This window comes from Heptranchias perlo, chromosome 1, assembly GCF_035084215.1.
Source record: "Heptranchias perlo isolate sHepPer1 chromosome 1, sHepPer1.hap1, whole genome shotgun sequence".
NCBI lineage: Eukaryota > Metazoa > Chordata > Chondrichthyes > Hexanchiformes > Hexanchidae > Heptranchias > Heptranchias perlo.
Window position 1 is genome coordinate 1,212,903 of NC_090325.1, and position 14,264 is coordinate 1,227,166.

A 14,264-nucleotide genomic window follows, 5' to 3' on the forward strand; every position below is an offset into this window, starting at 1 on the left:
CCCATCCCAGAGTAACAACCAGGAATATCAGCACATGCCAGAGTAACAAACGGGAATATCCCCCCATCCCAGAGTAACAACCGGGAATATCAGCACATCCCAGAGTAACAACCAGGAATATCAGCACATCCCAGAGTAACAACCAGGAATATCACCCCATCCCAGAGTAACAACCAGGAATATCATCCCAACCCAGAGTAACCACTGGGAATAGCACATCCTAGAGTAAGAACCAGGAATATCACCCCATCCCAGAGATACAATCGGGAATATCAGACCAACTCAACCGACCCCGGTTTATGTTCCCACTCTGATCCCAGTTAGGATCTTGGGGAATTCACCTGGAGTCTGAGTAAATGTTGAACTGTCTCTTTGAATAAAGAATGTTCCAGAACAGTGTGTGGGGCCTCAATCCATGCATTGTGGGCATAGATTATAAACACACAGATTATCAACCCACAGATTGTAAACCCACAGATTATAAACCCACAGATTATAAACCCACAGATTATAAACCCACAGATTATAAACCCACAGATTGTAAACCCACAGATTATAAACCCACAGATTATAAACCCACAGATTATAAACACACAGATTATAAACACACAGATTATAAACACACAGATTATAAACACACAGATTATAAACACACAGATTATCAACCCACAGATTGTAAACCCACAGATTGTAAACCCACAGATTATAAACACACAGATTATAAACCCACAGATTGTAAACCCACAGATTATAAACACACAGATTATAAACACACCGATTATAAACACACCGATTATAAACACACCGATTATCAACCCACAGATTGTAAACCCACAGATTATAAACCCACAGATTGTAAACCCACAGATTATAAACACACAGATTATAAACACACCGATTATAAACACACCGATTATAAACACACCGATTATCAACCCACAGATTGTAAACCCACAGATTATAAACCCACAGATTGTAAACACACAGATTATAAACACACAGATTATAAACACACAGATTATAAACACACCGATTATAAACACACAGATTATAAACCCACAGATTATAAACACACAGATTATAAACACACAGATTATAAACCCACAGATTGTAAACACACCGATTATAAACACACCGATTATAAACACACCGATTATAAACACACCGATTATCAACCCACAGATTGTAAACCCACAGATTATAAACCCACAGATTGTAAACACACAGATTATAAACACACAGATTATAAACACACCGATTATAAACACACAGATTATAAACCCACAGATTATAAACACACAGATTATAAACACACAGATTATAAACACACAGATTATAAACACACAGATTATAAACACACCGATTGTAAACACACAGATTATAAACCCACAGATTGTAAACACACCGATTGTAAACACACAGATTATAAACCCACAGATTGTAAACACACCGATTATAAACACACAGATTATAAACACACAGATTATAAACACACCGATTGTAAACACACCGATTGTAAACACACAGATTATAAACCCACAGATTGTAAACACACCGATTATAAACACACAGATTATAAACACACAGATTATAAACACACCGATTGTAAACACACCGATTATAAACACACAGATTATAAACACACCGATTGTAAACACACAGATTATAAACCCACAGATTATAAACACACAGATTATAAACCCACAGATTGTAAACACACAGATTATAAACACACAGATTATAAACACACCGATTATAAACACACAGATTATAAACACACCGATTGTAAACACACAGATTATAAACCCACAGATTATAAACACACAGATTATAAACCCACAGATTGTAAACACACAGATTATAAACACACAGATTATAAACACACCGATTATAAACACACAGATTATAAACCCACAGATTATAAACACACAGATTATAAACACACAGATTATAAACCCACAGATTGTAAACACACCGATTGTAAACACACAGATTATAAACCCACAGATTGTAAACACACCGATTATAAACACACCGATTATAAACACACAGATTATAAACACACCGATTGTAAACACACAGATTATAAACACACAGATTATAAACACACCGATTATAAACACACCGATTATAAACACACCGATTGTAAACACACAGATTATAAACACACAGATTATAAACACACAGATTATAAACACACAGATTATAAACCCACAGATTATAAACCCACAGATTATAAACCCACAGATTATAAACACACAGATTATAAACACACAGATTATAAACACACAGATTATAAACACACCGATTATAAACACACAGATTATAAACACACCGATTGTAAACACACAGATTATAAACACACAGATTATAAACACACAGATTATAAACACACAGATTATAAACCCACAGATTATAAACCCACAGATTATAAACCCACAGATTATAAACACACAGATTATAAACACACAGATTATAAACACACAGATTATAAACACACAGATTATAAACACACAGATTATAAACACACAGATTATAAACACACCGATTATAAACACACAGATTATAAACACACCGATTGTAAACACACAGATTATAAACCCACAGATTATAAACACACAGATTATAAACACACAGATTATAAACACACAGATTATAAACACACCGATTATAAACACACAGATTATAAACACACAGATTATAAACACACCGATTATAAACACACAGATTATAAACCCACAGATTATAAACCCACAGATTATAAACACACAGATTATAAACACACAGATTATAAACACACCGATTATAAACACACAGATTATAAACACACAGATTATAAACACACAGATTATAAACCCACCGATTATAAACACACAGATTATAAACACACAGATTATAAACACACAGATTATAAACACACAGATTATAAACACACAGATTATAAACACACAGATTATAAACACACCGATTATAAACACACAGATTATAAACACACAGATTATAAACACACCGATTATAAACACACAGATTATAAACACACCGATTATAAACACACAGATTATAAACACACAGATTATAAACACACAGATTATAAACACACAGATTATAAACACACAGATTATAAACACACAGATTATAAACACACAGATTATAAACACACCGATTATAAACACACAGATTATAAACACACCGACCTTCCTTCTCTCCCTCTTTGACTCCATTGACCGGTTTCGTCTTTTTCTTCACGATTTTTCCTGTCTGCCTCACCTTTCCTCTCACTGTCTTTGTTCGTCTCGCGATCTCTGGAACACATCACAGAAGGAATGTAGTCGGAGTCATCCCTCGCCCTCTCGCACCCCGACCCCCTCGCCCTCTCGCACCCCGACCCCCTCGCCCTCTCGCACCCCGACCCCCCTCGCCCTCTCGCGCCCCGACCCCCCTCGCCCTCTCGCACCCCGACCCCCCTCGCCCTCTCGCGCCCCGACCCCCCTCGCCCTCTCGCGCCCCGACCCCCTCGCCCTCTCGCGCCCCGACCCCCTCGCCCTCTCGCGCCCCGACCCCCCTCGCCCTCTCGCGCACCGACCCCCCTCGCCCTCTCGCGCACCGACCCCCCTCGCCCTCTCGCGCACCGACCCCCCTCGCCCCGACCCCCCTCGCCCTCTCGCGCCCAGACCCCCCTCGCCCTCTCGCGCACCGACCCCCCTCGCCCTCTCGCGCACCGACCCCCCTCGCCCCGACCCCCCTCGCCCTCTCGCGCACCGACCCCCCTCGCCCTCTCGCGCACCGACCCCCCTCGCCCTCTCGCGCACCGACCCCCCTCGCCCCGACCCCCCTCGCCCTCTCGCGCCCAGACCCCCCTCGCCCTCTCGCGCACCGACCCCCCTCGCCCTCTCGCGCCCCGACCCCCCTCGCCCTCTCGCACCCCGACCCCCCTCGCCCTCTCGCGCACCGACCCCCCTCGCTCTCTCGCGCACCGACCCCCCTCGCCCTCTCGCGCACCGACCCCCCTCGCCCCGACCCCCCTCGCCCTCTCGCGCCCAGACCCCCCTCGCCCTCTCGCGCACCGACCCCCCTCGCTCTCTCGCGCACCGACCCCCCTCGCCCTCTCGCGCACCGACCCCCCTCGCCCTCTCGCGCCCCGACCACCCTCGCCCTCTCGCGCCCCGACCCCCCTCGCCCTCTCGCGCCCCGACCCCCCTCGCCCTCTCGCGCCCAGACCCCCCTCGCCCTCTCGCGCCCAGACCCCCCTCGCCCTCTCGCGCCCCGACCACCCTCGCCCTCTCGCGCCCCGACCCCCCTCGCCCTCTCGCGCCCCGACCCCCCTCTCGTGCACCGACCCCCCTCGCCCTCTCGCGCCCAGACCCCCCTCGCCCTCTCGCGCCCCGACCCCCCTCTCGCGCACCGACCCCCCTCGCCCTCTCGCGCCCCGACCCCCCTCGCCCTCTCGCGCCCCGACCCCCCTCGCCCTCTCGCGCCACGACCCCCCTCGCCCTCTCGCGCCACGACCCCCCTCGCCCTCTCGCGCCCCGACCCCCCTCGCCCTCTCGCGCCACGACCCCCCTCGCCCTCTCGCGCCACGACCCCCCTCGCCCTCTCGCGCCACGACCCCCCTCGCCCTCTCGCGCCCCGACCCCCCTCGCCCTCTCGCGCCACGACCCCCCTCGCCCTCTCGCGCCCCGACCCCCCTCGCCCTCTCGCGCACCGACCCCCCTCGCCCTCTCGCGCCCCGACCCCCCTCGCCCTCTCGCGCCCCGACCCCCCTCGCCCTCTCGCGCCCCGACCCCCCTCGCCCTCTCGCGCCCCGACCCCCCTCTCGTGCACCGACCCCCCTCGCCCTCTCGCGCCCCGACCACCCTCGCCCTCTCGCGCCCCGACCCCCCTCGCCCTCTCGCGCCACGACCCCCCTCGCCCTCTCGCGCCACGACCCCCCTCGCCCTCTCGCGCCACGACCCCCCTCGCCCTCTCGTGCACCGACCCCCCTCGCCCTCTCGCGCCCCGACCACCCTCGCCCTCTCGCGCCCCGACCCCCCTCGCCCTCTCGCGCCACGACCCCCCTCGCCCTCTCGCGCACCGACCCCCCTCGCCCTCTCGCGCACCGACCCCCCTCGCCCTCTCGCGCACCGACCCCCCTCGCCCTCTCGCGCCCCGACCCCCTCGCCCCGACCCCCCTCTCGTGCACCGACCCCCCTCGCCCTCTCGCGCCCCGACCCCCCTCGCCCTCTCGCGCCCCGACCCCCCTCGCCCTCTCGCGCACCGACCCCCCTCGCCCTCTCGCGCCACGACCCCCCTCGCCCTCTCGCGCCACGACCCCCCTCGCCCTCTCGCGCACCGACCCCCCTCGCCCTCTCGCGCACCGACCCCCCTCGCCCTCTCGCGCACCGACCCCCCTCGCCCTCTCGCGCCACGACCCCCCTCGCCCTCTCGCGCACCGACCCCCCTCGCCCTCTCGCGCACCGACCCCCCTCGCCCTCTCGCGCACCGACCCCCCTCGCCCTCTCGCGCACCGACCCCCCTCGCCCTCTCGCGCACCGACCCCCCTCGCTCTCTCGCGCCCCGACCCCCCTCGCCCTCTCGCGCACCGACCCCCCTCGCCCTCTCGCGCACCGACCCCCCTCGCCCTCTCGCGCACCGACCCCCCTCGCCCTCTCGCGCACCGACCCCCCTCGCCCTCTCGCGCACCGACCCCCCTCGCCCTCTCGCGCACCGACCCCCCTCGCCCTCTCGCGCACCGACCCCCCTCGCCCTCTCGCGCACCGACCCCCCTCGCCCTCTCGCGCACCGACCCCCCTCGCTCTCTCGCGCCCCGACCCCCCTCGCCCTCACTGACAAAGTTTGGCTGTTTGGATGGGGTACAGTGTGTGTGTGAGGGTGGGGTTTGGATGGGGTACAGAGTGTGTGTGAGGGTGGGGTTTGGATGGGGTACAGTGTGTGTGTGAGGGTGGGGTTTGGATGGGGTACAGAGTGTGTGTGAGGGTGGGGTTTGGATGGGGTACAGAGTGTGTGTGAGGGTGGGGTTTGGATGGGGTACAGAGTGTGTGTGAGGGTGGGGTTTGGATGGGGTACAGAGTGTGTGTGAGGGTGGGGTTTGGATGGGGTACAGTGTGTGTGAGGGTGGGGTTTGGATGGGGTACAGTGTGTGTGAGGGTGGGGTTTGGATGGGGTACAGTGTGTGTGAGGGTGGGGTTTGGATGGGGTACAGAGTGTGTGTGAGGGTGGGGTTTGGATGGAGTACACAGTGTGTGTGAGGGTGGGGTTTGGATGGGGTACAGAGTGTGTGAGGGTGGGGTTTGGATGGGGTACAGAGTGTGTGAGGGTGGGGTTTGGATGGGGTACAGTGTGTGTGTGAGGGTGGGGTTTGGATGGGGTACAGTGTGTGTGTGAGGGTGGGGTTTGGATGGGGTACAGTGTGTGTGAGGGTGGGGTTTGGATGGGGTACAGAGTGTGTGAGGGTGGGGTTTGGATGGGGTACAGTGTGTGTGTGAGGCTGGGGTTTGGATGGGGTACAGTGTGTGTGAGGGTGGGGTTTGGATGGGGTACAGTGTGTGTGTGAGGGTGGGGTTTGGATGGGGTACAGTGTGTGTGAGGGTGGGGTTTGGATGGGGTACAGAGTGTGTGAGGGTGGGGTTTGGATGGGGTACAGTGTGTGTGAGGGTGGGGTTTGGATGGGGTACAGAGTGTGTGTGAGGGTGGGGTTTGGATGGGGTACAGTGTGTGTGAGGGTGGGGTTTGGATGGGGTACAGAGTGTGTGTGGGTGGGGTTTAGATGGGGTACAGAGTGTGTGAGGGTGGGGTTTGGATGGGGTACAGAGTGTGTGAGGGTGGGGTTTGGATGGGGTACAGTGTGTGTGTGAGGGTGGGGTTTGGATGGGGTACAGAGTGTGTGTGAGGGTGGGGTTTGGATGGGGTACAGTGTGTGTGTGAGGGTGGGGTTTGGATGGGGTACAGAGTGTGTGTGAGGGTGGGGTTTGGATGGGGTACAGTGTGTGTGTGAGGGTGGGGTTTGGATGGGGTACAGTGTGTGTGTGAGGGTGGGGTTTGGATGGGGTACAGTGTGTGTGAGGCTGGGGTTTGGATGGGGTACAGTGTGTGTGTGAGGGTGGGGTTTGGATGGGGTACAGTGTGTGTGTGAGGGTGGGGTTTGGATGGGGTACAGAGTGTGTGTGAGGGTGGGGTTTGGATGGGGTACAGTGTGTGTGTGAGGGTGGGGTTTGGATGGGGTACAGTGTGTGTGTGAGGGTGGGGTTTGGATGGGGTACAGTGTGTGTGAGGGTGGGGTTTGGATGGGGTACAGTGTGTGTGTGAGGGTGGGGTTTGGATGGGGTACAGAGTGTGTGTGGGTGGGGTTTAGATGGGGTACAGAGTGTGTGAGGGTGGGGTTTGGATGGGGTACAGAGTGTGTGAGGGTGGGGTTTGGATGGGGTACAGTGTGTGTGTGAGGGTGGGGTTTGGATGGGGTACAGAGTGTGTGTGAGGGTGGGGTTTGGATGGGGTACAGTGTGTGTGTGAGGGTGGGGTTTGGATGGGGTACAGTGTGTGTGTGAGGGTGGGGTTTGGATGGGGTACAGTGTGTGTGAGGCTGGGGTTTGGATGGGGTACAGTGTGTGTGTGAGGGTGGGGTTTGGATGGGGTACAGTGTGTGTGTGAGGGTGGGGTTTGGATGGGGTACAGTGTGAGAGAGGGTGGGGTTTGGATGGGGTACAGAGTGTGTGTGAGGGTGGGGTTTGGATGGGGTACAGTGTGCGTGAGGGTGGGGTTTGGATGGGGTACAGTGTGAGAGAGGGTGGGGTTTGGATGGGGTACAGAGTGTGTGTGAGGGTGGGGTTTGGATGGGGTACAGAGTGTGTGTGAGGGTGGGGTTTGGATGGGGTACAGAGTGTGTGTGAGGGTGGGGTTTGGATGGGGTACAGTGTGTGTGAGGGTGGGGTTTGGATGGGGTACAGTGTGTGTGTGAGGGTGGGGTTTGGATGGGGTACAGAGTGTGTGTGAGGGTGGGGTTTGGATGGGGTACAGAGTGTGTGTGAGGGTGGGGTTTGGATGGGGTACAGAGTGTGTGTGAGGGTGGGGTTTGGATGGGGTACAGAGTGTGTGTGAGGGTGGGGTTTGGATGGGGTACAGTGTGTGTGAGGGTGGGGTTTGGATGGGGTACACAGTGTGTGTGAGGGTGGGGTTTGGATGGGGTACAGAGTGTGTGAGGGTGGGGTTTGGATGGGGTACAGAGTGTGTGTGAGGGTGGGGTTTGGATGGGGTACAGTGTGTGTGAGGGTGGGGTTTGGATGGGGTACAGAGTGTGTGAGGGTGGGGTTTGGATGGGGTACAGAGTGTGTGTGAGGGTGGGGTTTGGATGGGGTACAGTGTGTGTGAGGGTGGGGTTTGGATGGGGTACAGTGTGTGTGCGAGGGTGGGGTTTGGATGGGGTACAGTGTGTGTGTGAGGGTGGGGTTTGGATGGGGTACAGTGTGTGTGAGGGTGGGGTTTGGATGGGGTACAGAGTGTGTGAGGGTGGGGTTTGGATGGGGTACAGTGTGTGTGAGGGTGGGGTTTGGATGGGGTACAGTGTGTGTGTGAGGGTGGGGTTTGGATGGGGTACAGTGTGTGTGTGAGGGTGGGGTTTGGATGGGGTACAGTGTGTGTGAGGGTGGGGTTTGGATGGGGTACAGAGTGTGTGTGAGGGTGGGGTTTGGATGGGGTACAGTGTGTGTGTGAGGGTGGGGTTTGGATGGGGTACAGAGTGTGTGTGGGTGGGGTTTAGATGGGGTACAGAGTGTGTGAGGGTGGGGTTTGGATGGGGTACAGAGTGTGTGAGGGTGGGGTTTGGATGGGGTACAGTGTGTGTGTGAGGGTGGGGTTTGGATGGGGTACAGAGTGTGTGTGAGGGTGGGGTTTGGATGGGGTACAGTGTGTGTGTGAGGGTGGGGTTTGGATGGGGTACAGTGTGTGTGTGAGGGTGGGGTTTGGATGGGGTACAGTGTGTGTGAGGCTGGGGTTTGGATGGGGTACAGTGTGTGTGTGAGGGTGGGGTTTGGATGGGGTACAGTGTGTGTGTGAGGGTGGGGTTTGGATGGGGTACAGTGTGAGAGAGGGTGGGGTTTGGATGGGGTACAGAGTGTGTGTGAGGGTGGGGTTTGGATGGGGTACAGTGTGAGAGAGGGTGGGGTTTGGATGGGGTACAGAGTGTGTGTGAGGGTGGGGTTTGGATGGGGTACAGTGTGCGTGAGGGTGGGGTTTGGATGGGGTACAGTGTGAGAGAGGGTGGGGTTTGGATGGGGTACAGAGTGTGTGTGAGGGTGGGGTTTGGATGGGGTACAGAGTGTGTGTGAGGGTGGGGTTTGGATGGGGTACAGAGTGTGTGTGAGGGTGGGGTTTGGATGGGGTACAGAGTGTGTGTGAGGGTGGGGTTTGGATGGGGTACAGTGTGTGTGTGAGGGTGGGGTTTGGATGGGGTACAGTGTGTGTGCGAGGGTGGGGTTTGGATGGGGTACAGAGTGTGTGTGAGGGTGGGGTTTGGATGGGGTACAGTGTGTGTGAGGGTGGGGTTTGGATGGGGTACAGAGTGTGTGTGAGGGTGGGGTTTGGATGGGGTACAGTGTGTGTGTGAGGGTGGGGTTTGGATGGGGTACAGTGTGTGAGAGGGTGGGGTTTGGATGGGGTACAGTGTGTGTGAGGGTGGGGTTTGGATGGGGTACAGAGTGTGTGTGAGGGTGGGGTTTGGATGGGGTACAGTGTGTGTGAGGGTGGGGTTTGGATGGGGTACAGTGTGTGTGTGAGGGTGGGGTTTGGATGGGGTACAGAGTGTGTGTGAGGGTGGGGTTTGGATGGGGTACAGTGTGTGTGTGAGGGTGGGGTTTGGATGGGGTACAGAGTGTGTGTGAGGGTGGGGTTTGGATGGGGTACAGTGTGTGTGTGAGGGTGGGGTTTGGATGGGGTACAGAGTGTGTGAGGGTGGGGTTTGGATGGGGTACAGTGTGTGTGTGAGGGTGGGGTTTGGATGGGGTACAGTGTGTGTGTGAGGGTGGGGTTTGGATGGGGTACAGTGTGTGTGTGAGGGTGGGGTTTGGATGGGGTACAGTGTGTGTGTGAGGGTGGGGTTTGGATGGGGTACAGAGTGTGTGAGGGTGGGGTTTGGATGGGGTACAGAGTGTGTGTGGGTGGGGTTTAGATGGGGTACAGAGTGTGTGAGGGTGGGGTTTGGATGGGGTACAGAGTGTGTGAGGGTGGGGTTTGGATGGGGTACAGTGTGTGTGTGAGGGTGGGGTTTGGATGGGGTACAGAGTGTGTGTGAGGCTGGGGTTTGGATGGGGTACAGTGTGTGTGTGAGGGTGGGGTTTGGATGGGGTACAGTGTGAGTGAGGGTGGGGTTTGGATGGGGTACAGAGTGTGTGTGAGGGTGGGGTTTGGATGGGGTACAGTGTGCGTGAGGGTGGGGTTTGGATGGGGTACAGTGTGAGAGAGGGTGGGGTTTGGATGGGGTACAGAGTGTGTGTGAGGGTGGGGTTTGGATGGGGTACAGAGTGTGTGTGAGGGTGGGGTTTGGATGGGGTACAGAGTGTGTGTGAGGGTGGGGTTTGGATGGGGTACAGAGTGTGTGTGAGGGTGGGGTTTGGATGGGGTACAGTGTGTGTGTGAGGGTGGGGTTTGGATGGGGTACAGAGTGTGTGTGAGGGTGGGGTTTGGATGGGGTACAGTGTGTGTGAGGGTGGGGTTTGGATGGGGTACAGAGTGTGTGTGAGGGTGGGGTTTGGATGGGGTACAGTGTGTGTGTGAGGGTGGGGTTTGGATGGGGTACAGTGTGTGTGTGAGGGTGGGGTTTGGATGGGGTACAGAGTGTGTGTGAGGGTGGGGTTTGGATGGGGTACAGTGTGTGTGTGAGGGTGGGGTTTGGATGGGGTACAGTGTGTGTGAGGGTGGGGTTTGGATGGGGTACAGAGTGTGTGTGAGAGGGTGGGGTTTGGATGGGGTACAGTGTGTGTGAGGGTGGGGTTTGGATGGGGTACAGAGTGTGTGTGAGGGTGGGGTTTGGATGGGGTACAGAGTGTGTGTGAGGGTGGGGTTTGGATGGGGTACAGTGTGTGTGTGAGGGTGGGGTTTGGATGGGGTACAGTGTGAGAGAGGGTGGGGTTTGGATGGGGTACAGTGTGTGTGTGAGGGTGGGGTTTGGATGGGGTACAGAGTGTGTGAGGGTGGGGTTTGGATGGGGTACAGTGTGTGTGTGAGGGTGGGGTTTGGATGGGGTACAGTGTGTGTGTGAGGGTGGGGTTTGGATGGGGTACAGAGTGTGTGTGAGGGTGGGGTTTGGATGGGGTACAGTGTGTGTGTGAGGGTGGGGTTTGGATGGGGTACAGAGTGTGTGTGAGGGTGGGGTTTGGATGGGGTACAGAGTGTGTGTGAGGGTGGGGTTTGGATGGGGTACAGTGTGTGTGTGAGGGTGGGGTTTGGATGGGGTACAGTGTGTGTGTGAGGGTGGGGTTTGGATGGGGTACAGAGTGTGTGTGAGGGTGGGGTTTGGATGGGGTACAGTGTGTGTGTGAGGGTGGGGTTTGGATGGGGTACAGAGTGTGTGTGAGGGTGGGGTTTGGATGGGGTACAGTGTGTGTGAGGGTGGGGTTTGGATGGGGTACAGAGTGTGTGTGAGGGTGGGGTTTGGATGGGGTACAGAGTGTGTGTGAGGGTGGGGTTTGGATGGGGTACAGTGTGGGTTTGAATTGGGGCTGTGGGGTTTGGATGTTGAGGTAATTTTTGGGGAAAGTTGATGTGTTGAAAATCCAAATGTCTTTTTCCATTTTATTTTCTTTAGATTAAAATCTAATAGTTGTGAAATATAAAAGTGTCCAATGTTAAACATGGGCCATTTTAATGTAACAATTATTCTCCCCCCTGAACCCCCAGAATCCACCAGCAAATTGTTCCCTTCAACATTTCGCTAATTTTCCTTGGATGAAAGGGAAGGGGAGTTAATGTCACAGCTCCAGTTTGAGATTGATGCCTGTCCTTTCACCTGGACCAACCTGGTGCTCAGGGCCATTTGCAGGAGGTGCTCTCTGTGCTCACAGCCCAGCTCTCCACGCTGTCGACTTCAGTCAGAGCCAACAAGAAGTGTTCAGGAGCTGAATGAAGCAGTGTGGATATTCAGCATTGCCCCAGGGTTTAATGAGACCTTCCCTCAATTGATTCATTCTCCAGGTGGAGGTGAGATTGAGCATTTACCAACTCGACAGATCATTTGAATGCTCTCCATATCTGAACAGCAGTGTGTTCAGACAAGCAGCCCCTGATGGTATCCTGAATACAGGCCAACTGGCAGGGCCTCAAAGAGAAAGATCTGCCAACTGCAAGTCAACAGCTGCAGCCTTTCTGTGGGCTCGGAACAAGTCGACCACATTGACTGTGCCAGAAGATCATATTGCATTGAGGCAGCACAATACTGCCCTTGGCTCAAAACTCAGCTTTAATTAAAATCAGCAACGAAGACCATCACGACTTCACAAAATGAACACAAATATCACTTCACCATCACACCAGTTCAGAGAGACTCACCACCCCAACACTGAGCATTAACAGAGAGACTCACCACCCCAACACTGAGCATTAATAGAGAGACTCCCCACCCCAACACTGAGCATTAATAGAGAGACTCACCACCCCAACACTGAGCATTAACAGAGAGACTCACCACCCCAACACTGAGCATTAATGGAGAGACTCCCCACCCCAACACTGAGCATTAATAGAGAGACTCCTCACCCCAACCCTGAGCATTAATGGAGAGACTCACCACCCCAACACTGAGCATTAATGGAGAGACTCCTCACCCCAACACTGAGCATTAATGGAGAGACTCCCCACCCCAACACTGAGCATTAACAGAGAGACTCCTCACCCCAACACTGAGCATTAATGGAGAGACTCCCCACCCCAACACTGAGCATTAATGGAGAGACTCACCACCCCAACACTGAGCATTAATGGAGAGACTCCCCACCCCAACACTGAGCATTAATGGAGAGACTCACCACCCCAACACTGAGCATTAACAGAGAGACTCACAACCCCAACACTGAGCATTAATAGAGAGACTCACCACCCCAACACTGAGCATTAATGGAGAGACTCCCCACCCCAACACTGAGCATTAATGGAGAGACTCACCACCCCAACACTGAGCATGAACAGAGAGACTCACAACCCCAACACTGAGCATTAATAGAGAGACTCACCACCCCAACACTGAGCATTAACAGAGAGACTCACCACCCCAACACTGAGCATTAACAGAGAGACACACCACCCCAACACTGAGCATTAACGGAGAGACTCACCACCCCAACACTGAGCATTAACAGAGAGACTCACCACCCCAACACTGAGCATTAATGGAGAGACTCACCACCCCAACACGGAGCATTAATGGAGAGACTCCTCACCCCAACACTGAGCATTAATAGAGAGACTCACCACCCCAACACTGAGCATTAATGGAGAGACTCCTCACCCCAACACTGAGCATTAATAGAGAGACTCCCCACCCCAACACTGAGCATTAATGGAGAGACTCCCCACCCCAACACTGAGCATTAATAGAGAGACTCCTCACCCCAACACTGAGCATTAATGGAGAGACTCCCCACCCCAACACTGAGCATTAATAGAGAGACTCCTCACCCCAACACTGAGCATTAATGGAGAGACTCCCGACCCCAACACTGAGCATTAATGGAGAGACTCCCGACCCCAACACTGAGCATTAATGGAGAGACTCCCGACCCCAACACTGAGCATTAATGGAGAGACTCCCCACCCCAACACTGAGCATTAATAGAGAGACTCCTCACCCCAACACTGAGCATTAATGGAGAGACTCCTCACCCCAACACTGAGCATTAATGGAGAGACTCCTCACCCCAACACTGAGCATTAATGGAGAGACTCCCCACCCCAACACTGAGCATTAATGGAGAGACTCACCACCCCAACACTGAGCATTAATAGAGAGACTCACCACCCCAACACTGAGCATTAATGGAGAGACTCCCGACCCCAACACTGAGCATTAATGGAGAGACTCCCCACCCCAACACTGAGCATTAATGGAGAGACTCCCCACCCCAACACTGAGCATTAATGGAGAGACTCCCCACCCCAACACTGAGCATTAATGGAGAGACTCCCCACCCCAACACTGAGCATTAATGGAGAGACTCCCCACCCCAACACTGAGCATTAATAGAGAGACTCCCCACCCCAACACTGAGCATTAATGGAGAGACTCC

At 54.4% G+C, this 14,264-nt stretch overlaps 1 protein-coding gene across 1 annotated transcript in view; it reads right to left on the reverse strand.

The window, feature by feature from the left end:
* LOC137308160 (probable carboxypeptidase X1) overlaps window positions 1-14,264 on the reverse strand; it is a 105,967-nt gene that overhangs the window by 80,358 nt on the left and 11,345 nt on the right. The window contains exon 2 of the mRNA XM_067977056.1: window positions 3,195-3,302. Within this exon, the coding sequence (XP_067833157.1) occupies window positions 3,195-3,302 (108 nt within the window). The remainder of the gene's footprint in view (window positions 1-3,194; window positions 3,303-14,264) is intronic.